We start from the raw sequence: 24,142 nt of genomic DNA on the forward strand, positions 1-24,142 counted from the left end.
TTTCAGTTTTAGAATCTCCATTTGGTGCATTTTTTTTTTTTTTTATAATTTCTGCTTCCCTACTGAGGTTTTTGTTGTTGTTCATTCATTAGGAGGTACTTTTCCTTCACATCCTTGAATATATTTATAATAGCCACTTCAAAGTCCTTATCTGCTCATTCCAACATCTGGGTCATCTCAAGGTTGGTCCTCAGTAATTTCCTTCTTTCTTGGGCATAGGTCATGTGTTCCTGTTTCTTCACATGTCAAGTAATTTTGGATTGTATTCTGGACATTATGAAAGATACCTTGTAGACACTCTGGATTCTGTTGTGTTCCTCTGAAGAACATTGATTCTTCCCCACATCCCTTTTTTAAATTTTCACAGGCAATTAAACTGTCTGAACTCAAGTTCCAAAGTCTCTTTCCCCTGGGGTGGGAGGAGGGTGATATCTTACTTTTCTTTAGCTTAACCCAGGCTGGTTGAAGTCTGCCCTGCACATGGTTCAAGGGTTAGCAAGAGACTTGCACAGCAATTTTGGATAGAATTTGAACCTGATTTTTGGTTGTTGCTTTTTGGCTTTTTCCTTTCCTGTGTGTTCTGCCCCATTGTTGAACTGTTATAGTCCCTTTGGATTCTGTCTTATCATTTTTCAATCCAGTTTCTATTTCCAGTGAGAAATGGGAAGCTCACCCCATACCATTCCCTTAGAACAGGTAGAGACTCCCCTCCAACTTTTGCCTATTTTTGGTAACTCTCTAGAGCTGTACTGCCCAGTAGAATTTTCTGCATTGATGGGAATGTTCCATACCTTCACTACCCAATATGGTAGCCACAAGCCACATGTGGCTATTAAGTGTAGAAATGTTCATAATACAACTGAGGAACTGAATTTTAGATTTTAATTTTAATTAATTGGAAGTTAAATGAGCACATGTGGCTAATGGATACCATATAGGATGTTGGAACACCAAAACTTCAAGGTATAAGAGTTTTTTAGCCTTTAGTCCAGAGCTTATCATTATCATCTCCGAGAGGGCTGGTCTGATGCAGCTAACTCCACTGTTATAAATGCCAAGGACAGAACTTTTGGTGGTTTTCCATGACATGAATTACATATCAGTTCATTAGTGTCTCTGGATTTTGCTTTCATTTTTTCAACTCAGTGATATTACCAAGTCCATGAGCATAGCTTTCCCTCCTCTCTTCATCCCAATTTGATAATTTTCTTAATTAAAAATTATTTTAATTGTGGTAAACCACATATCGCAAAAAAATTATCATCTGGACCATTTTATACAAGATTCACATTGTCATGTAACCCATCTCCATGACTTATTCATTTTCCAAACAGAAACTGTTTTCATTGAACACTTAACTCCCCATCCAGCTACTCTAGCCCCTGGCACCCATCGTTCTACTTTCTGTCTCTATAAATCTGACTCCTCTAACTAAGGACCCCCTGTAAGTGGAATCAGATAATATCTGTCTTTCTGAGATTGGTTTATTTCACTGGGCATCATGACCTCCAGGTTGGTCTTCCTCCTCCTTTTAAATGCTTATGTAATATTTCATAGTATGGAATCCTGAATTTCTGATGGAATTTCTGATTCCCAGCATTGGACATCCAGGTTGCTTCCAGTTCTCACTGGAAGGGAGAGAGGGAGGAACTCCAAAGGAAGCAAGAAAATTTGGGGAGTGATGGATATGTGTGTGCTCTTTGCTATCTCGTGGACTGTAGCCTACCAGGCTCCTTTGGCTATGAATATTTTCAGGCAAGTGTACTAGAGTGGGTTGCCATTTCCTCCTCCAGGAGATCTTCCCAACCCAGGGATCGGGCCCACAGCTTCTGCATTGACAGGCGGATTTTTTCCCACTAAGCTACCTGGGAAGCCTATAGTGATGGATATCTTGATCCAGGTGATGAGTTCCATCAGTCCATACATATGTCAAATGCATTGAATCACACACTTTAAACATGCATAGTTTTTGTGTGTCACTCAATAAAGTTAGGTTTTTGGTTTTTTAAAAAAAATTTTGGCTGCATCACATAGCATGTGGGATCTTAGTTCCCCGACCAGGGATCAAACCCATGCTCTCTGCAATGGAAGCACAGAGTCTGGACCTCCAAGGAAGTCCCAGAGTTGTGTGGTTTTGTTTTTAACTAATTGCCTGAGCAGGAGACATAGGAGATGCAGGTTCGATTCCTGGGTCAGGAAGATCCCCTGGAAAAGGAAATAGCAACCTGCTCCAGTATTCTTGCCTGGGAAATCCCATGGACAGAGGAACCTGGAGGGCTACAGTCTATGGGGTCACAAAGAGTCAGACACGACTGAGCACACACTCAGCAAGCACTCTCCTTACAAGCCCATCAGTTTGCTTGACCTCTCTGAGTCCTGTGCAGGTAACAATCAGATACTGCTGCCCCACCCCCCTTGCCTCTGGGGCTGGATCTGCTCACTTGCCCACAAAAACTTCCAGAGACCTGATCTCTCTTCCCTCCGTCCTTCTTGAAACTACCCTAACCAACTCCCAACACACCCCTACACTGGGTGATGCTGGGGACCCCACAGGTCTCTTCCTGGTCTGACCCTCACTCTCTGGTAGGAAGGCTCAGCTCTCTAAGCTCCCTGGGGCCAGCCAGGGCTGAACAGAAGCTTTGAAGAAAGGCCCTGGTGGGGTGGGCGGGACTAGGGAGGGAGCTCTGCTTCCTTAGGGTAGGAAGGATAGAGAAGGCCTCTTAAGTAGGGAATTTAATCTGACCCAGGTTTTAAAGACTAGTACAAATGAGCCCAGTGAAGGGGGTGCCTAGTGAAGGGGTGAGGGCACTTAAGGAAAAAGGCACCACCTGTGTAAAGACTTTGCCGCCACTGGGTGGCGCCCTTGGGGGCTCTAGCACCTGGGATATTCCAGGAGATGTAGGAGGGAGGGAACAGATTCCAGGAGGGTGGATGGATGTCCCACAGTCAGCCCTCAGGCATCTGCAGATCAACCCTCACAGCCCTCCCTGATGGTTACTTTATTAGGGGGAGGGGGCAGTGGTAGGGGGTTGCATTGCCAAGGGGTGATTCTGAGAAGGTGCAGCCAGGGAACCTGGAGAAACAGGCTGTAGTGATGAGGGGTGGCCAATGGGCTGGGGATTCCAGGGAACATGGGCCAAGACTCTATGCTTCCAATGCAAGGGACCAGGGTTCCATACCTGGTCCAGGAAAATCCCATGTGCCATGGGGCAACTAAGCCCATGTGCTGCAACTACTGAAGCCTGCACACTGCAACAGAGACTCAGCACGGCCAAAAGTAAGTAAAGAAATAAATAATTGTAAGCATTAAAAAAAAAAAAAAGAAAACAGTTCAAGTGGGATGACAGGACTGAAGCAACAAAATTGGGTAAGGAGATGGAATAATATGATGGCTTCTTTGGTAGTGATCTGAGAAGAATTCTCCAAGGAGGTAACAGTGAAGCAAGATGTGAATGATGAGACAGAGATAGACAGGGGTTGCCTGGGAGAACAGCATGTGCAAGGGTCCTGAGGCAGGAATGAACTTGGTGAGTTGGTCATAGCACATGTAAAGGTCCTGAGATGGGAGTGAGCTTGGTGAGTTTTGGACACAGCACATGCAGACCCTGGAGGAGGAATCTGATTGGTGAATTGGAAGCCCACCAAGCAGCCATTGCAGTGAATTGAGTTGGGGGAGGGGGTGTACCAGCAGGGCCAGAGCATGAAGGGGAGAGGCAGAGCCCTGGACTTGGGACACCCCCCCGCTTAGGATCCTTGAAGGTGGTATCTCCTGGCCTGGCTACATCTCTGGTCGTGAGCACCCTGCAGGGACCCAGCTCAGAGAGGCCAAAGTGGAGGAGCAGGGGCTGGGTGCAGGAGTGGCTGTGGTTATCTACAAATAACCCCCTCTTAGCCCATCACGTGCTCCCTGCCTGGGCCTCTAGCCGAAGGAGTCAGGTGACCCCAAGCAGGCCAGGCTGTGGGGGCAGTGAGTGAGTATGTGTGTATGTGTCTGTTCTTCCCTGCACAGCCCAGACAAGCCCTGCACTTCCAGCCAGATTTAAAATAAAACGTGTGTGCACAGCTCTGCTCTGCTGGGTGTTGCCAGGGCAGGGGGGTGGGGGGCGGAGTTCAGGGGTGCTCTGCTCATCCTCCCCCTCCCCGTGTCAGCACAAAGCCCTGATCGCTGTCTTCTACTTGCCCCTCCAATCTGGGGATATTTTTAGGCACTAAGAAGGATTATCAGAGTCTGGCTCCCAGGTGGCAGAGGCAGGGCTGGGAGTGGGGCCAAAGTGCCTTTGAGAAGCAGTCCAGGCTGGGAGACCAGCTTGGGGAGGAGGGGGAGGAACTCGAGGGTGGGAGGGGAGATGAGGATAAAACCACAGGCTGGTTAGGCCTGACCAGCTGCCCGCTTGGTGATTCTCCAGATGACCCCTCAGCAGCCATCCTGAGCTCATTCATTGGCTACAGCTTTAAAGAAAGGCTGCAGAGGGAGGCGGGAGAGGAGCATGGATGGGAGGATGTCCCTGGGAGAACCACTCAGAACCTGCAGGGATCAATGCCCTCATTCCCAGACTGCTTCCCCCACCCAGCTGCTAACAGTAACTACATTTTTACTCAGAGCTCACTCCACCCCAGGCATCATTCCCAACCCCTCCCCCACATGGCGGGCGGCAGCGGGGGTGGGGCGGGTTGGGGGGTGGGGGTGGCATTGTTATTCCCATTTTACAAATGAGGAAACTGAAACAGTGGTGCGGTCAATGGCAGGTAAATTGGAGGAATCAAATCCGTTGCAAGACCAGCGTGGAGCATACAAGCCACCCAGCTTCCTGAACCTGTACAGGGTGCAGCAAAGCAGAAGATCTGGCTGTACACATTTTTCAGATGGGGCACCTTGAGGCCCAGAGAGGCAGAGGGTCCACAGGGAACAAGCAGAGGAGTTGGAGTCCAAAGGAGAAACAAATGAAAGTTATCCCTCACCACCCTGAGCCTTGCTCCCGCCTGCCCCTTAGGAGGAAGGCATCTGTTAGAGGAGGGAGTAGAAAAGAAGTTTGAGGCTTGCGGGCCATTGATGCCTAGTTACAGCCATACCTGAGCCCCTTCTGCATGTCAGACACTGCCCATGTTTTCCACATGCAGGCTCACTGGCCTGCTTGACCACAAAGAAAGGAGGTGGGTGAATTCTCAGAGTTCAGTGTCTCTTCTTTATCAAGAGAGTGAAGGGGGTGAGTGAATAGACAGACACAGTTTAGAGAAAGGGTTTTTCCAGTAGTCATGTGTGGATGTGAGACTTGAACCATAAAGAAAGCTGAGCACCAAATAATTGGTACTTTTGAACTGTGGTATTCAAGCAGACTCTTGAGAGTCCCATGGACTGCAAGGAGATCAAACTAGTCAATCCTAAAGGAAATCAATCCTGAATATTCATTGGAAGGACTGATGCTGAAGCTGAAGCTCCAATACTTTGGCCACCTGATGTGAAGAACTGACTCATTGGAAGAGACTCTGACGCTGGAAAAGATTGAAGGCAGGAGGAGAAGGGGATGACAGAGGATGAGATGATCGGATGGTATCACTGACTCAATGGACATGTTTGAGCAAGCTCTGGGAGTTGGTAATGAACAGGGAAGCCTAGCATGCTGCAGTCCATGGGGTCATGAAGAGTTGGACATGACTGAGCAACTGAACTGACTGAGGAGGCCCAAGGCTGAGTCTTCTGCAGTCTGCAGCCCCCTTTGGAAGGCTCTGAGATTTGGAAAGTGCATTTCTGTTTTCCCTTCTGACTTGATGACCAGACAAGGCTATGCCTGCTTCAGCTGAGAGGACTAGGCATTGAGGTTGGTCATGCTCCCTTCCTTCTCCAACCCCCCTCTAAAGAAGGGCTGTCTGGCCAGCTTCCAACATCACAGTGAATGAGGCAGGGCTGGCAGAGGGTGCTTTAACTGGATCTGAGGTGGGAACAATTGAGAGGTGCCTCCAGGAGGAAGTGGCAACTGAACCGGGTTTTGAAGGATGTGTAGGAGTTTGCCAGACAGACAGGAGAGGTACGTTAGCCCTGTGAGGGCTGAGACCTTACCAGTTTTCGTCACCATTTTGTGTTCTCACTACTCAGCATGGGGCAAAAAATATTAGATGGTCACTCTAGGCAGAGGACGGCATTCGTAAAAGCTGGGGTGTGTGCTAGGAGCGGAATGTATCAAGCAGTGGAAGTGGGCTTTGAGCTGGGGACATGGGCAGAGGCCTGGGATTATGGGATGCCACTGCTTGCGTGCATTTTCACTTGTCCCCAAAGCTCATCGTGACATGCCAGCACCATGGGTGCAGGGGACTCAGATCTTGGGAAGAACATGCGGCTGGGGGCCTGGACTTCTGAGTTCTGGCTCCAGCTCTAGCTGGCTGTGGGCCTTTCCAGGCTGCCCAGCCCGCTTACATCTGTACTGAGGGGTGTTCAGATAGGTGTGAGGGCCCTTGAGAAGGCTATAGATACCCTGTCGTGAATGTAGCTCTTGCTGGGAAGTTGTGTGGGGGTGAGGCCAGAAATTCTGGGCAGGGCATGTGCACTCATGCCCCTGTGGGTGCATGGGATCAGGCCAGATTTTCCTGTTAGTGAATTTTTTATGTGTTTTTTTTTTTAACCATTTTTAAAAATTGAAGTTTTGTTAATTTATGTGTTAGTTTCAGGTGTATAGGACAGTGATTCAGTTTATATATATATATGGTTAGTTGTGGAGAAGGAAATGGCAACCCACTCCAGTACTCTTGCCTGGAAAATCCCATGGATAGAGGAGCCTGATAGGCTACAGTCCATGGGGTCGAAAAGGGTCGGACGCAACTGAGCGACTTCACTCACTCATGGTTAGTTGCTCAGTCATGTCCAACTCTTTGCGACTCTATGGACTATAACCCTCCAGGCTCCTCTGTCCATGGGATTCTCCAGGCAAGAATACTGGAGTGGGTTGCCATGCCCTCCTCCAGGGGATCTTCCAACCCAGGGATCAAACCCAGTCTCCCACATGCAGGCAGATCCTTTACCATCTGAGCTACCAAGGAAGCCCAAGAATACTGGAGTGGGTAGCCTATCCCTTCTCCAGGGCAATCTTTCAGACCCAAGAATCGAACTGGGGTCTCCTGCATTGTAGACGGATTCTTTACCAGCTGGGCTACCCAGGAACTATATATATATACTTTTTCAGAATTCCTTAAGTTCTTTTATATATATATATATTCTTTTTTAGATTCTTTTCCATTCTAGTTATTACAAGATATTAAATACAATTCCTTGTGGTATACAACTGGTCCTCTTGTTTACCAATTTCATATTTGTGTGTTTAGTTGCTCAGTCATGTCCGACTCTTTGCGACCTCATGGATTATAGCCCACTAGGCTCCTCTGCCCATGGGATTCTCCAGCAAGAATGCTGGAATGGGTAGCCGTTACCTTCTCCAGGGCATCTTTCTGATTCAGGGATCAAACCCGGTCTCCTGCATTGCAGGTGGATTCTTTACTGTCTGAGCCACCAGGGAAGTAGTGTTATCTGTTATATGTTAATCACAAACTCCTAATTTATCTTTTTTTAAAGACATCAACCACTTGGGCAGAAGTCCCTCCATCCTCCTATCCATCTGTCTGTTCTGTCTGGGTCTCCTGAACCTTGTGGGTCTAAACTAACCACTGTCACACACCTGTCTTAAGGAAAATTGCACAAGAGGAGAGCTGTGAGTTTACTTTTTATTCAGAGTCTTTATATGTGCACTCAGTCGTGTCTGACTCTTTGCAACCCCATGGACTGTAGCCCGCCAGGCTCCTCTGTCCAAGGGATTTTCCAGGAATAGAGGTGTAGGTTGCCATGGCCTCCTCGAGGGGATCGTCCCAACCCAGGGATCAAACCTGTGTCTCTTGTGTCTCCTGCATTGCCAAGGGGGTTCTTTACCACCGCGCCACCTCAGGGTCTTCTAGAGACAGCCACTTGGTAGCTCTGAGTAAACAGCTCCAAAGATGAAGGGGAGGAGCCAGAATATACATGAATTTTGCGGGGTAGGAAATACATGCAGTCCAGCACACACCTTGGGAAAATATGATTGCCTGTCATGAAGAATAGATAAGATAATCATTTTCGTGCTTTTCTGTGTTTGGGAAGATGCGAGAATCTGAGGTCATTGAAATTCTTCTGGCTACGAGTCTAACTATCCAGGGACCCTTTTTGTCCAAAGCACAGAATGCCTCATCCTGTTTTTCTTCTATCCTGAATTCCCCTGTGGGCTCACTGCCTGTAGGTTGCAATTTAACCCTTCATGTAACTGGATGGTGAGCAACACTCTTTGTTCCCTTTTTTTTTTTGACACTTTTACCATCTGTCAGGCTGGGGCCTCTTGGTGTCCCTCCCACGCCAGCGTGTCCAGTGGTGGTGGCTACTCTTCATCACTTCACTGATGCCTGAACTCGAACGCCCTCTGCCATGGTCTTTGGGCTGATTCCTCATGTACACTTCCTCCCTGGGGGATTTCATCCATTACCTGCCCCAACCCTGGAGGAGCTCCAGCCGAATCCGTGGCCTCAGGGACATCCAAGGCACGGCCCTCCAAATCCACCCAACTCCTGCCCCCCAAATCCACTGTCCACTGAAAAAAAAAAAAGCACAACCTAAAACCTGAGAATTATATTTTACTCTGTGGACATTCTGAGGACTTCAAGCCCAGAGACAGCCTCTCAGATAGCTCTGAGGAAGTGCTCTGAAGAGATGAGGGAGGAATCAGGATATATAGGAATGTTTGTAACAAAGACCAGGTAGTCGGAACTTCAAAAGATTACTGCTAGTTAAAACCAGGGCTTCCCTGCTGGTCTGGTGCTTTAAGAATCCACCTGCCGATGCAGGGGACACGAGTTCAATCCCTGACCCGAGGAGATTGCATGTGGCAGAGGGCAACTGGCCTGGTACCCCACAATGACTGAAGCCCATGCTCCATAACAAGAGAAGCCAAAACATTGGGTCCTAGATTTTTTTCAAGGCAGATGTTTTAATCTGCACAGAGGAGGGCGCACAGCGTGGAAGCACAGCTCAGCGTGTTTTCTCAACCAGAATACCACATGCATCAGGAGACAGGACATTCCAACCCCCAGCAACCTCTCCTGGCCCCTCTGATCCCTGCCTGCTCCTAAGAGTAACCCCCCTTACCTGGCAATGTGCGTGGGGAGAAATAACGCCCCCCTTAATGACGTCTGCATCCTAATCCAGAACCTGGGGGTATGTGCTACCCCATGTGGCAAAGGGAATCTGAGCTTTCAGGTGGACCTAACGTTGCTAGTTGGCAGATCTTGGTGGGGAGGCGGGGAATGTAGTAGCTTCTCCGGGTTTATCTGGGTGGGCCCCTATTCTGGCCTCCAAAGCCACTTCCTGTCTGGGAATCCACCCCCGCCCTTGCCATCTCACCTAAAATAAAACTGAGGGCCATAAAACTCCCAGACTTCACAAGATCAAGTGTAAAATGGTGCAGCCACTCCAGAATACAATTTGGTAGTTGCTCATCAAGGAAGATATGCAGTGAAAGTAAAAAAGTGAAAGTGTTAGTCACTCTGTCATGTCTGATACTTTGCGACCTCATGGATTCGGGCAAGAACACTGGAGTGGGTTGCCGTTCACTTTTCCAGGGGATCCTCCTGACCCAGGGATCAAACCAGGGTCTCCTGCATTGCAGGCAGATTCTTTACTGTCTGAACCACCAAGGAAGCCCAAGTATGACCCAGTAATTCCACTCCTCTGGACAGACCCAGGAAACAGAAAGACATCTATTCACACAAGACTGGGGACGTGAATGTTCTGAACAGTTTTGCTCATAACTACCCCAAACTGAATGCATCTCGGATGTCCATCAAGTGAATGATAAGACTTTCTTGGTGGTCCAGCGGTTGATTGGATCCCTGGTCTGGGAGGATCCCGCAGACTTCGGAGCAACTAAGTCCATGGGCCACAACTACTGAAGCCCACGTGCCCTAGAGCCCGTGCTCCTCAACGAGAAGCCACTGCAACAAAGCCTGCTCACTGCGATTAGAGAGTAGCCCCTGCTCACCACAACTAGAGAAAAGCCTGCATGCAGCAACAAAGACCCAGTGCCGCCAAAAAAATAAACAAAACAAATACATTTAATAATAATAAGTAAAAGTTAAAAAAACAAGTGAATGCCAACCAACTGTGGTATATTCATTTAGTGGGGCTTCCCTGGTAGCTCAGATGGTAAAGAATCTGCCTGCAATGTGGGAGACCTGGGTTTGGTCCCTGGGTTGGGAAGATCCCCTGGAGAAGGGAACGGCAACCCACTCCACTATTCTTGCCTGGAGAATTCCATGGATTGAAGAGCCTGACAGGCTAACAGTCCATGGGGTCGCAAAGAGTCCGACACCAGTGAGCAACTTTCACTGTTCATTTAGTACCAACAATTTGAGAATTAAAGCTACTGAACTTGCAACAACAGAGGTGAATCTTGAAAATATTATACAAGTGAAAGAAGCTAGACACAAAGATGGGGTTTGTGATTCCATTTATATGAAGCTCTGGAACAGACAAAAGTAACCCCCAATGGAAAAAAAAAAAACTGGAGCAGAGGTTACCTTTGGACGGTGGAGATGGAGGTTGACTGAGAAGGGGCTGAGAGAGAGACAGAAGGTGATGGAGGGAGGAGAATGTTTGTGGCTGGAGGTTGGTTTACATAGGTGCGTGTATTGGTCAAAACTCAGCAATTGCGCACTTAATGTTGATGCATTGTGCTCTAGTAAATTTTACCTTCAAAGAAAAAAAAACACGTAAGTCAATATTGAACTCTAGTTAATGATCTGCATGCTGAAATATTTAAGGGTGATATGACTTGATGTCAGCTACTTTTTTAAAAGAATTTATTGAAGTATGGCCCTAGTGGCAGTGGCAAAGAATCCGCCTGCCAGTGCAGAAGATGCAAGAAACTCGGGTTCAGTCCCTCAGCGGGGAAGATCCCCTGGAGGAGGAAATGGCAACCCACTCCAGTATTCTTGACTGGAAAATTCCATGGGCAGGGGAGCCTGGTAGGCTACAGACCATGTGGTCGCAAAGACTTGGACACACCAGTGTGCATACATGCACCAGTGTGCATGTACATGGACACACCAGTGCATACACGGTTGATTTCCACTGTTGTGTTAGCTTCAGGTATACCGCATGGTGAACCAGTTATACACGATATATATTCTTTTTTAGATTCTTTTCCATTACAGGTTATTACAAGAAATTGAATAGAGTCCCCTGTGCTATTCAGTAGGTCCTTGTTGGTTATCAGTTTTATATATAGTAGTATATTGGCACCCCACTCCAGTACTCTTGCCTGGAAAATTCCATGGACAGAGGAGCCTGGTAGGCTACAGTCCATAGGGTTGCAAAGAGTCAGACACGACTGAGCAACTTCACTTTCATATGTATTTTAACCCCAAACTCCTAATTTATTCCTCCCCCTAAGCTGCTTATTTTGTGGGTTTCTGTTTGCTTTTAATGCAAATTCAGATCAGATCAGTCGCTCAGTCGTGTCCAACTCTTTGCAACCCCATGAATCGCAGCACACCAGGCCTCCCTGTCCATCACCAACTCCTGGAGTTCACTGAGACTCACGTCCATCGAGTCAGTGATGCCATCCAGCCATCTCATCCTCTGTCGTCCCCTTCTCCTCTTGCCCCCAATCCCTCCCAGCATCAGAGTCTTTTCCAATGAGTCAACTCTTCGCATGAGGTGGCCAAAGTACTGGAGTTTCAGCTTTAGCATCATTCCTGCCAAAGAAATCCCAGGGCTGATCTCCTTCAGAATGGACTGGTTGGGTCTCCTTGCAGTCCAAGGGACTCTCAAGAGTCTTCTCCAACACCACAGTTCAAAAGCATCAATTCTTCGGCGCTCAGCCTTCTTCACAGTCCAACTCTCACATCCATACATGAGCACTGGAAAAACCATAGCCTTGACTAGACGAACCTTTGTTGGCAAAGTAATGTCTCTGCTTTTGAATATGCTATCTAGGTTGGTCATAACTTTCCTTCCAAGGAGTAAGCGTCTTTTAATTTCATGGCTGCAGTCACCATCTGTAGTGATTTTGGAGCCCAGAAAAATAAAGTCTGACACTGTTTCCACTGTTTCCCCATCTATTTGCCATGAAGTGGTGGGACCGGATGCCATGATCTTCGTTTTCTGAATGTTGAGCTTTAAGCCAACTTTTTCACTCTCCACTTTCACTTTCATCAAGAGGCTTTTGAGTTCCTCTTCACTTTCTGCAATAAGGGTGGTGTCACCTGCATATCTGAGGTTATTGATATTTCTCCTGGCAATCTTGATTCCAGCTTGTGTTTCTTCCAGTCCAGCATTTCTCATGATGTACTCTGCATATTTATTATTAATAGTATACCAATTTTATGCTAATATCACAGGATTTTACAACTTAACAAATAGTTATTAAAGTACATTTAGAAAAGACATGTCAAAGAATTAAAAGGTAAGATAAAAAGACAGCAAATCAAGACGTGGTAATGGTGTAAAGATGGAAATATAGATAAGTGCAACAGAAGAGAAAATTCCATAAATAGATTTTGAAATATAATAACTTTTTAAAAGCTAAAATACTTACTAAAACAAGATAGGAAAGGTGAGCTACTAAGTGGTACTTAAAGAACAAATTGAGAAAAAAGTTCTGATTCCCAGCTTAGTTGTCCCAGCCAAATAAATTCTAAGTAAAGTCTTAAATACACATGTATATGTATGTGCATATATAAAATCACATTGTAGAAACTGTAGTAATAAAAATAGAATATGTATTAAATTGGAGGGTAAATCGCAATCTCTGAAGCAGCAGATAAAATCTTGAGAATAAGTCTTTTTTAAAAAACCATATTATTTAATCTTGAAAGAAGTAAGGTGTTAGTCGCTCAGTCGTGTCCAACTCTCTGCAACCCCATGGACCCCATAGCCCGCCAGGTTCCTCTGTTCATGGGATTTCCCAGGCAAGAATATGGAGTGGGTTGCCATTTCCTCCTCCAGAGGATCTTCCCAGCTCAGGGATGGAACCCAAGTTTCTTGCATCTTCTGTATTGGTAGGTGGATTCTTTACAGCACCAACAGTCTGAACCTGGGTCTCCCGCATTGCAGGCAGATTCTTTAACATCTGAGCCACCAGGGAATGATGTCTTAAGATTAAAACAGCATTAAGAGGAGCTGGTTCTTTTGTTGGTTCTCTGCTGTCATAGACTTTGGGGTGATAAAAGTTCTCCTGGGCTGAGTAAGAAGCAACGTTGTGGTCCCCCAGCTGTTTTTTTGAAGTCCACCCAAAAATGCACTGGTGGGTGGATAGAGGGATGGATGGATGCATGGGCAGATGTGTTATAAAGCAGCAGAGCAAAACGCGAATGGTAGCCTAGTGGTGGGTATATAAACACTCACTGTAAATTTGGCTTCTCTGTAAGATGTTGGAGGAAATCATCTGATTCCGCCTCACAGTCCACAGAGCATGACCTGCCCCCACCCCCTTCCTGCACTCACCTCCTCCCACTCTCTCCCCTTGCTCACTCTGCTCCAGCCACAAAGACATCTTACTGGTCCCCCCCTGCTCAGTGTTGCTCAGTCCTGCCTCAGGGCCTTTGCACCTGCCACTCTGGAAAGTCCCTCCCAGCCCCTCTCCCACCACCACTACCCACTTCTGCACATACCCAAGCCTTCCTCATCTCTAGGTCTCAGCTCAGATTGTGTTTCCTTAGAGACCTTCCATGATAAATCATGTCACCCTGTTTCTACCAGGCCCCATCAAGAAGTGTTGTCTCATTTATATATGAATCTGTTTACTTGTGGGCTGGCTGCCTCCCCCTGCAGGGCTGTGAGCTTCATGGGAACAGGAATGTGTCTGCTTTGTTCCCTGCTGTGTCTCCAACATCCAGCCTCAGGCTCTGGCATGTATAAGACACTCAGAGAACATCTCATGGATGGATGGGTGGATAGATAGGTAGACAGATGGGTGGATGAATGGATGGATGAGTGGATGGATGGGTGGGTGGATGAACAGATGATAGATGAATTGATGGATGGGTAGATGGCTGGATGCATAGATGTAAAGGTGGGCAGGCATGTGGCTGGCTGGCTGAACAGATGAATAGGTGTGTGGAGGGATGGACGGATGAATAGATGGACAGTGGGTGGGTGGATGGATGAACAGACAGGTAGACAGACAGGTGGGTATGGATGTGTGGACAGGTGGATGGATGGATGGGATGATGGACAGGTAAATGGGTGGATGGATAGGTGAATGGATGGATGGATGGATGGATGAACTCGTACATGTACAGGTGGGCAAGCAAATGATATGGCTGGATAGATGAATAGTTGAATAGGTGGACTGAACGGATGGGTGGGTGGGCTGATGGGTGGATGGATGGATGGACGGACAGACAAATGAATGAATAGACTTTGCAAGTGAGGAACAGTATAGGGGTTGGGGCACTTGTTTTAAATCTTGGGAACCAGAGAAGCTATTTGGGCTCCTCAGGACAGCTGGGCCCCACAGCAGCTCCCCAGCAGCTCTTGGTGGAAAGCTGGCCCACCTTGACCATTGCTCCATTATCTGGCAGCAAGCTCGGTTAGACTGTAAGTACTCTTGCCCAGCCGTGGTCAGGAGAAAGTGAGACAGCTGACATTCACACCTCAAGGAGAGTCCATGCGTGGAAGGATGGCCAGGGAGGGAATTGTGGATTCCTTAAATCCTTCATCTTTGGGCTGTTTCAGAGGAACCTCCCCTCAATGACAGAAAAGCTTCCCGGCTGCTTGAGAACTCAAGGTCATCACCCTAATCAGCCTCTCCCTTCTGCCTGCCTTTCTCATGTCTGTAAAGTACAGTATAATAACTACCATCATGAGCTACATTTAAGGGTCAGTAGTCACCAGGCTAAGCACTTTGTGCACCTTATGAAGCTGGGCTGTGAGGTGGATATTGCCATTCCAGTTTTACAAATGAACTTGAGATTCAGAGAGGTCAGGTCATTTGCCTGAGGACATACAGCCCCAGTCTATCCTTCACACTGGCTCTAATAAGCTCCAGGTTGCCAGGGGCTGGGGGGAAGAGGGCAGGTTGCCCGGTCCTCCCACTCAACGTGTCCTGTGTGCCGAGCTGTCCATTCACTGGACCCTGTGTCCACAGGATGTGGTCCAGCCTGAACGACTGGCTGTGGAACGAGAGGTTGTGGCTCCCCGCCAACATCTCATGGGCTCAACTGGAGGACCACGATGGCCTGGTCTTCCCCCACCCCCAGGACACATTGATGGCTGTGCCCCTGGCGCTGGCCCTGGTGGTCGTTCGCTTCACCTTCGAGAGGTAAGTGACTGCGCCACCCACCCTGCGCTCTCCCATCTGCAGGATCGCATCCTCGTGTGTCCCTGGAGGGAGCCTGGCTTTGAGTCACAGTGCTCTTCTGGCTCCATCCTGCCCCCTACCCCAGCTGCCGCCGCCCATATTCTGAGGGTCTCCGAGGCCTGGGACATTGGCTGCAGGTTTCTGGAAGTGCCAGCATCTCGGAAAACAAGTGGGGGCCTTGGGGGGGCAGGGGATGCTCTTGCTTTGCTGACCTGGGATGGGTCTGCAGAGGCCAGTCAGTAAGTGAAGAACTCCCACCCACTCCCTCGTCCTTCCTTCCTGTATGAGTGCCTCTCCTCCCTCCCTGGGCCCCACTCTTCCTTCCTGGTTCCTTCCAATGCCTCCCCTTTGATCTCCTTTGTAGCCAAAGGAAGGGCTAGGGTACTCCAGCCCCCACTTTGGGACCCCCTGTCACTCAGCTCCTGTAGCCGGGCCCCTGGCCCTGAGTGTATGCTGAACGCACCCATGGGTTTTCAGTTATTTCTCATGCGATCCAGCCACTGCCCCAGACTGCAGTTCTTCTTTCCCTGGCCGTCCGTCTCCTGGGTCCCTTCCCTCTGTCCCACGCTCTTCTACCTGACTTACACTGTGGTCACAGCTCCCACATCTGCCTGGCCCCCACGGCCCACCCCCCACAAGGTTTGCCCCCCTCAAAGCTTCCCACTCGGTGCTAGGGGCCCCTCCCGCTCCCCTTCCTGCACAGCTCACATGTGATTTCAGATTCCACTTTTTTCTAAAAAATATGTATGATCTTCGCTGCAGGATGTGGTATCTTTAGTTCCAGCATGCAGCAGCTGTGGCATGTGGGATCTAGTCCCCTGACCAGGGGTTGAACCTGGGCCCCCTGCATTGGGAGCATGGAGTTTCAGCCACTGGACTGCCAGGGCCGTCCCAGGTCCCCAACCTTCTTTGCAACCCCCTGGCGTTTCTACACCGTGCTTGTCCCACTCACAAGGAGCTTCCTGGAGTCAAGGTTCCCGGGACACAGGCTGGACATGGGGGACCCAGGGCCCATTCATTGACATTATATTTACCAGACACTCTTGGAGCTTTTACTCTGCCAACCCCTGCTCTGAGCAGTTTGCCTGTCTTAACTCAGCCCTCATGGCCACCCGGTGAAGTGGTACTGTTATTATCCCCATTTTACAGAAGAGGAAATGGAGGCACAGAGAGGTCAAGTGACCTGCCTGGGGTCACACAGCAGGTAGGTCATCTAGGACCAAGGCTTTGCCTGAGGGATTCTGGGAGGCCCAATTCAGCCAGGCCTTGAAGGCTGGGTCTGTTTTCTTACCTATTTAGCCAATGGCTCCAGCTGAGATGGGCATGTTAACTCCTCCCAAAGATATCCCTTGCTTTTCTAAAGGGCAATGAGGTTGTAAGTAGCTTTTCTGGGGTCAAACACAGGCAGAGGTTTTCCCCATTAAGGGAAAGTGACTCCTGGGCCTGCCTTTCGCTTGCTGTGTCGCCTGGGGTGGATCTCTGGCCTTCCTGAGCCTCAGTTTGCCTATCAGGACAATAATAATAGGGTTAAGTGAGCGGCACACAAGGTGGACTTAGACACGTGCTTGGCAGATCGTACGTTTCAATAAATGGCAGTCGTGGGACCTCCTAGTGGTCCAACGCTTACGAGTCCACGGTTCAGCTGCAGAGGGCCAGGGTTCCATCCCTTGTTGGGGAACTAGGATCCAGAATAACCTGAGGCATAGCCAAAAGAAAAAAACAAAACATGGCAGTCATGTCCCATTCCTGCCTCCTCCCTTCCTGCCCCCCAGCATGAGTGAGTCTGGAATGAGTCCCTTGCTGCGCTGCCCTGAACCTCAGTTTCCCCCAATGTAAGGTGATATTGACACGGTGGACATGCAGCTTGGTCCTGACCCTGGTCTTGGACACCCCCTTGTGAGCACTGTGGTGATTGCCTCACCAGGGTCCCAGCTCCTCCAAATGTCCACAAGAGAGGAGGGGATGCCAGGAGGGAGGAGCCCTGAGAAGGAGCAGACGTGCTCCTGCCTATGGGGGGCCCCCACCCAGGTTGGGGGGCGCAGATCAGAACTCAGGCAATGAAGGGATGATCATCCCTGCTTTGGGATGGAGTGAAGGTGCCTGCTGTTTAGTCACTAAGTCGTATCCAACTTTGCCACCCCATGGACTGCAGCACGCCAGGCTTACCTGTCCTTCACTATGTCCCGCAGTTTGCTCAAACTCATGTCCATTGAGTCTATGATGCCATCCATCCATCTCATCCTCTGCATCCCCCTTCTTCTGCCTTCAATCTTTCCCAGCATCAGGGTCTTTTCCATTGATTCAGCTCTTCACATCAGGTGGCCAAACTATTGGAGCTTCAGCTTCAGCATCAGTCCTTCCAGTGAATATTCAGGATTGAATTCCTTTAGGATTGACTGGTTGGATCTCCTTGCGGTCCACAGGGCTCTCAAGAGTCTTCTCCAGCACCACTATTCCAAAGCATCAATTCTTCGGTGCTCAGCCTTTTTTATAGTCCAACTCTCACATCCAGAGCTACCTGAGTACCACCAAAGTTGATCATCTCACATCCTGAAGACCAATCCAACTACCTTTTTTTTTTTTTTTTTTTTCAATTTTTGGCCGTACTCCGAGGCATGTAAGAGATCCAGCCTGTGCCCCCACCATTGGAAGGTGGCGTCATAACCACGGGACCACCAAGGAAGCCCCCCGAGCTGTCTTTCTTAGGTCGTGCCCATTGCAACAGGCTACCCCCTGCAGGCTCCCAAACTATGGCCTCGCCCCAGTGACCCCTGTTTCCCCACTTGGACTGACAGGCTTTGTCTCCCCTGCACCCAGATTCGTCGCCCTGCCCCTGAGCCGGTGGCTGGGCGTGCGGAACCAGATCAGGAGGCCAGCGGACCCCAACGCCACGCTGGAGAAGCATTACCTAATGAAAGGGCGGGAGCCCACGGAGGTGAGATCCCCGACCCTCTCCTCCATCCCCGTTGGCCTGCTTGGGTGCCCTGGGGGTAGCTCTGGAAGGGGTGCAAGAAAACCCCCACCGCCAACCCCTTGAATCCCAAGGCCCATCAGCCTGTGAGCAGGACTGGGTTTTGGTTTTTATCCTTATTTTCGGCTGTGCTGGTTCTCTTGTTGCTCTGCATAGGCTTTCTCTGCTTGTGGTGAGTGGAGGGAGGGCTGCTCTCTAGATCGGCATGCAGGCCTTTCATTTTGACTTCTCTTGTTGCACGGAGCATGGGCTTCAGGGCGCTCGGGCTTTTGGCACACGGGTCTGGTGGCCCTGAGGCATGTGCAGTCTTCCTGGACCAGGGATTGAACCTGTGTTCCCTGTGTTGGCAGACAGATTTTTAACTGTTAGACCATCAGGAAAGTCCCAGGGCTGGGTTTTTATAAGGCCTGCTTTGGGGGGCTCCACCCTATGGACTTCCCCATGGCTCAGCAGTAACAAATCCACCTGCCAATGCGGGAGACTTGGGTTCAATCCCTGGGTTTGGGAAGATTCCCCTGGAGGAGGAAATGGCAACCCACTCCAGTATTCCTGCCTAGAGAATCCCAAAAGAGTTAGACATGACTGAAGCGACTGAGTACACACACATCACCCTGTGAAACCCCCTATTCCCCTATCAACATAGGTAGACCACCCCACGGGTGAGGTTTAGGACCACGGCGCGGGGAGGGGGTATGCAGAGCTGGGTCTTGGCTGTCCTGGGACAGTGGCGGGAGGCCACCTCTGTGACCCTGGCCCCCATCACCCGCTCTCCAGTCCCAGATGAACCTCCTGGCCTCGCAGTGCGGCCTCACGCTGCGGCAGACTCAGTGCTGGTTCCGGAGACGCAGGAACCAGGACCGGCCCTGCCTGACCAAGAAGTTCTGTGAGTCCAGGTAAGCCCAGGGTGGGGCTGGTGAGGGGGTGTCTGGGGGTGCTGTGAGGGGGGCAGTCTGCTCCTTTGGCAGCTTGCTTCATGGGCTCCCTCCCCACCTGCAGCTGGAAGTTTGTCTTCTATCTGTGCTGCTTCGTCTGTGGAACCATGGTTCTTTATCACGTGAGTGTACCTGATGTGTACCTGCCGTACCCCACAAGCGCCTACTATGTGCTGGGCCCAGACTGGATTGGGGAGGGGTGTGTGGGGCTCAGGCAGAGGGGGAAGCGTGCAAAGGCACAGAGAGGGCGGAAGGAATGTGGCAAGGTTACAGTGAATGTCCACTTGATGGGTGGCCTGTTGAGGACCTACTGTGTGTCAGGGCTGGGGATTCTGAATAATAAGCCTCTGGTGTACAGTGAGAGGGCCTTCCAGGTGGCACCAGTGGTAAAGAACCTACTTGCCAACGCAGGAGACATAAGAGATGAGGGTTCAATCCCTGGGTCGGGAAGATCCCCTGGAGGAGGGCATGGCAACCCACTCCAGTATTACAGTCCATAGGGTTACAGTCCATGGGGTCACAAAGGGTTGGACACAACTGAAGGGCCTTAGCACACACACACTCATGCCCACACCCTACAGTGAGAGCAGGGCTGTAGTTGGCGGGAAACAGCCAGCCTGAGTGAGAGCAGCACGTTGAGAGCCAGAAGTCCGGGAGGAGGACCCAGGCCGGGGTGGGAGTTCTGGGTGCTAACCTTTGGATATCCTCAGACTCCCCCCGTCCCTGCAGGAGTCATGGCTGTGGACGCCGGTCAAGTGCTGGGAAAACTACCCACATCAGGTGAGTGCCAGGGCGGGTGTTTGGAGGCTGGTGGGAAGATCAGCATGGTCAGAGTTCCTATGGTCACAGGCAGGAGAGCCAAAGCGGGACATCCTACCATCATTCCCCTGAGTCCCACTCTATTTTTTGGCTCCCTTGTGGAATGGAGAGGGGCCAGGAGTCAGGACACTCAGAGCAGGAAACCACAAAACCACCACTCTTGGTTACCTTTACGGACAAGGAGCTCATGCCTTCCTCACTCATTGGGATTCATGTGTGGTGGGTTTGAGCAAATGGGGAGGGCCTTGCCCCATACCCCATGCCCTGTGGGCGCCTCCACTCCCCACAGCTAACCTTGCACCCCTGCCACAGCCCCTGAAGCCAGGCCTGTACCACTGGTACCTCTTGGAGCTGAGTTTCTACATCTCTCTGCTGATGACACTGCCCTTTGACACCAAGCGCAAGGTGAGGCCAGGCCAAGACTCTGGCTGAGGAAGTGATGCCCTGGGATGATTATGACCCAGTTCCAGGTGGGGAGGGGTGGCCTTATCCCACACCCCAAGAACCTTGGCACCTCAGGGAGGTGGCAGGGTATCCATCCTCCAAGCAACCTCCCTGGGAGGGCCTGCTCCAGCCACCCAGCGTCATCCCAGCTGTAACCCTCCCTCTCACACAGGACTTCAAGGAGCAGGTGATTCATCACTTCGTGACCATCATCCTGATCAGCTTCTCCTACAGCTTGAACCTGCTGCGCATCGGCTCTCTGGTGCTGCTGCTGCACGACTCCGCCGATTACCTGCTAGAGGTGGGCGGGGCCCAGCCTGACTCCTTCCGGCTTCCACCCCACCCCCCGCCCCGCCCCGCCCCACCGTCCCTGGTGCCCCTGGGGTTGAGGCCCCACCCCCTGTCACCCCCTATCTGCAGGGAGCTGAGGCCCCACCCTATGTCTATCTTCAGGGAGCTGAGGCACCACTCCCTGTCAGTCTTCAGAGAGGTGAGGCCCCCACCCCTGTCACCCCTGCAGATCACACTTTACCTGTCTAGGCAGTTCCTAGAGATAAGACCCTGCCCCAACTCACCTGGCCCAGCCCCGTGGCCCTTTTTCCCTGGAAGGAGGCCCTGCCATTTCTTGGCCCTGCCCCTCCCACGTCTATTTCTCTCTGCTGCCCTCCCCAGGCCAGTAAATTGTTCAACTACATGCACTGGCGGCGCATGTGCGACACTCTGTTCATCATCTTCTCGCTGGTTTTCTTCTACACTCGCCTTGTGCTCTTCCCCACCCGGTGAGTCAGCCCTTCCGCTGTGGGGCGTGGGGGTTCGGGGGGAGAGGTGGCTGAGATACGGGTCTGCCTCGCCATCGGTTCTTGGGTTCCCCAATCCAGGGAACTGGGGCCGTTGGCTGGGAAAGGGGTTTCCAACACAGGGCACAGCCTGTGCAAAGGCCCACAGGTAGGCAAACAGAGCACTGGGCTTAGCCATCATCGGCCCCGGGTGCCTGGAACACGGACTGGGAGACCTGGTTGGGTCCCTGTTTGGTCAAGTCTTTGGGACTTTGCTGAGCCTGCCGCCTCCCTCCTCTTTCACGCCAGCAGAGGGAACAGCGGGAAGGTCCTGTGGAGCTGACACTGGTGGATGGAGAAGTATAATAGGCAAACAAGTGGGTTTCAGAATATGTGCAGCCGTGATTGTGCTAAAGAGAAGAAAAGTCAGGAAGGGCACAGGAACTGTGTGGAGAGTTGGAATTAAGGTGGTTGGAGAAGGCCTCACTGACAGCATTGTAGAGGCAGGATAGTGTCCAGCATGTTGGAAGAACAGAGTAGAAGATCCCTGTGGGGGAAGCAGAGGGAGAGAGGGAGGAAGTGAAAGTGGAGAACGATGGGACAGAGTATGCAGGGCTTTGGGGAGAAGCGGGCCCTTATCCCAAGTCACTTGGGAGCCCTGAGAAGAGGACTGGAGGGACCCGATGTGGGTGCTCACAGGCTCTCTCTGGTGGCTGCTGGGGGAATAGCTGGTAGGAGGCTGGGGCTGAAGCTGGGGGCCAGGGCCCAGATGACAGCACTGGCCCAGGTAGCCAATGATGGGGCAGGACCAGGGCAGGTGAGAGAAGTGTGTGGGCTCAAGGAGATGACTCAAGGGTTATGAGATGGGAATGGGGTCAGAGTTGCTGCTTGAGGAACAGGAGCTTCGCTGTGACCGTTCTGGGTTTAAGGGGCTGGCAACACCCCCAGTCACCACCACAGCCACCGAAAAGTGGAGGAAGCGGTGGACACTAGCCTGCGGTCCTGGGGAGAGGGGCAAATGTTCAGTGTTTTCATCCACGAGACTGGATGGGGTCACCGGAGACCAGGTGTTGACAGAGAGGCCCAGTTCTGGGGGTGTGGGTCAGGGGAGCCTGCAGAGGAGATGGAGAGGGAGCAGCCATGAAGTGGGGACCTGGGAGTGTGGGTCCCTGAAGGTTCAAGGGGAAAGAGGAGGTGGGCGGGCCAGCCAGGTGCCTGCTCTCTGATCAAGGCAGGTCACTGATGACCCTACAGCTGATCTGGGTGGAAAATGACGGGGACCTGAGAAGGTGTGAAAGGACCACCCAGGAGAGCTACTGGGACACTAAGCTCCCCCTAGGGGTTCAGGGTTATGGCTGCCAGTTGGCCAGCTTGTGCATTCTATGAATTTAATATAATCAGGTGAGGGGATTACTAAACTGCCCAACTGAAGAGCACAGGCATTACTCTTTGGTGGGAGGAGAGTAATGGGGAGCCATAGAAGGTTCTAGAGCAGGGAAGGTCATGCAAGTTAGAGATTCCCAGGACTGGGGGCTACAGCAGCCAGTAAAGCCCTGCCTCTCCCTCCCGCCCACCCACCATAGGATCCTCTATACCACTTTCTTCGAGTCCATTGGCAACTTCAGCCCCTTCTTCGGCTACTACTTCTTGAACATACTTCTGGTGATTCTACAGCTGCTGCATGTGTTCTGGTCTTGGCTCATCCTTTGCATGATCTACAGCTTCATAAAGAAAGGCCAGGTAGGGAGTCTGGTGGTTAAGACTCCATGCTGCCAATGCAGGGGGCGCAGGTTCAATCTCTGGTCGGGGGAACCAAGATCCCCTGTGCGGTGCTCGGGGCCAAAAAAAAAAAAAAGTTAATTAATTAACAAATAAATTTATAAAGGAAAGAAAGACCAGATAGGGCCGGGGTAGTGTTGGCTAGCGGCATGCCTCTCTGGGGCCCCAGCCAAGCCAGTCCCCTGCCTCCTCCTCTTCCCCAGATGGAGAAGGATGTTCGCAGTGACGTGGAGGAGTTAGACTCCAGCGATGGGGAGGCAGCCGAGGAGTGTCCTCAGATGAAGAATGGGGCGGCACAGCGGCCCGGAGCAGCCCCCACTGACGGCCCTCGGAGCCGGGCAGCCGGTCGCATGGTTAACTGGCATACACCAGCCACGTAGCCGGCCAGAGGACTGGCCGCGAGGGGGGCTGCCCCAGCGTCGGGGGCAGCTCTGATATGTGGGGCGGCTGGACTGCGGGATCTCGGGCAGACTTTGTGGAGACAAGGGAGGGCCCCAGGTGGCGCTGATGATCGGTCTCCAGCCCCTTCCTTCAACCCACCCTCCCACCTTCTCTGAGCAACCAACAGAGCTGGGGGAAGAGGGGCGGCGGGCAGCTACAACGACACGCCAGCCCGCTAGCGCCACCTGCAGGCTGCAGCTGGCAACTGTGAAGAGCGCCGGGCGGAAAGGGGTCCAATAAACCTTGACCGGAGCCAGATTCTCTGCCTGAGAGCTTGTGTCCCCCTTACAGCTCCTCATCCATCCCCAGAGGCCCCAAGGCAGCCAGGACTTGGGTACCCCACCAACGGGACCCTCAGTGCCACCCCAAGATACATGCTCACCCCGTGGAGACCCAGAGAGCAGGCAGTGCATAGAGACCCCCTTGAGTGAGTCCCCATCTCCCAGCCAGCGCCTGAGCCAAGCCATCTCCTCCCACAGCAGGGCAGCCCTGCATTAGCTACTCACAGACCCTGAGTACAGATGAGCAGGTACTGAGCTCAGACAGGCGGAGTCCTTTGCCCAAGGCCACACAGGTCCAAGCAGATGGGCAGAGGGGAGACTCACGCCTGTC

The 24,142-nt window shown here is 51.1% G+C and overlaps 1 protein-coding gene across 3 annotated transcripts in view; it reads left to right on the top strand.

The window, feature by feature from the left end:
- CERS4 (ceramide synthase 4) overlaps nucleotides 1–23,788 on the top strand; it is a 35,790-nt gene extending 12,002 nt beyond the window's left edge. For 2 of the 3 annotated variants that reach the window (XM_019964280.2, XM_019964279.2), the window contains 10 exons: nucleotides 15,156–15,329; nucleotides 18,186–18,303; nucleotides 19,114–19,232; nucleotides 19,336–19,393; nucleotides 20,001–20,051; nucleotides 20,403–20,495; nucleotides 20,707–20,835; nucleotides 21,207–21,313; nucleotides 22,894–23,050; nucleotides 23,293–23,788. In XM_019964280.2, the coding sequence (XP_019819839.2) occupies nucleotides 15,157–15,329; nucleotides 18,186–18,303; nucleotides 19,114–19,232; nucleotides 19,336–19,393; nucleotides 20,001–20,051; nucleotides 20,403–20,495; nucleotides 20,707–20,835; nucleotides 21,207–21,313; nucleotides 22,894–23,050; nucleotides 23,293–23,469 (1,182 nt within the window). In that variant the 5' untranslated portion in view covers nucleotide 15,156 and the 3' untranslated portion in view covers nucleotides 23,470–23,788. Of the gene's footprint in view, nucleotides 1–15,155; nucleotides 15,330–18,185; nucleotides 18,304–19,113; nucleotides 19,233–19,335; nucleotides 19,394–20,000; nucleotides 20,052–20,402; nucleotides 20,496–20,706; nucleotides 20,836–21,206; nucleotides 21,314–22,893; nucleotides 23,051–23,292 lie in introns of those variants that run through there. The other variant, XM_070792924.1, reaches the window with a different exon arrangement.
- Nucleotides 23,789–24,142: the final 354 nt, after the last annotated feature.

This window comes from Bos indicus, chromosome 7, assembly GCF_029378745.1.
Source record: "Bos indicus isolate NIAB-ARS_2022 breed Sahiwal x Tharparkar chromosome 7, NIAB-ARS_B.indTharparkar_mat_pri_1.0, whole genome shotgun sequence".
Classification (NCBI taxonomy): domain Eukaryota; kingdom Metazoa; phylum Chordata; class Mammalia; order Artiodactyla; family Bovidae; genus Bos; species Bos indicus.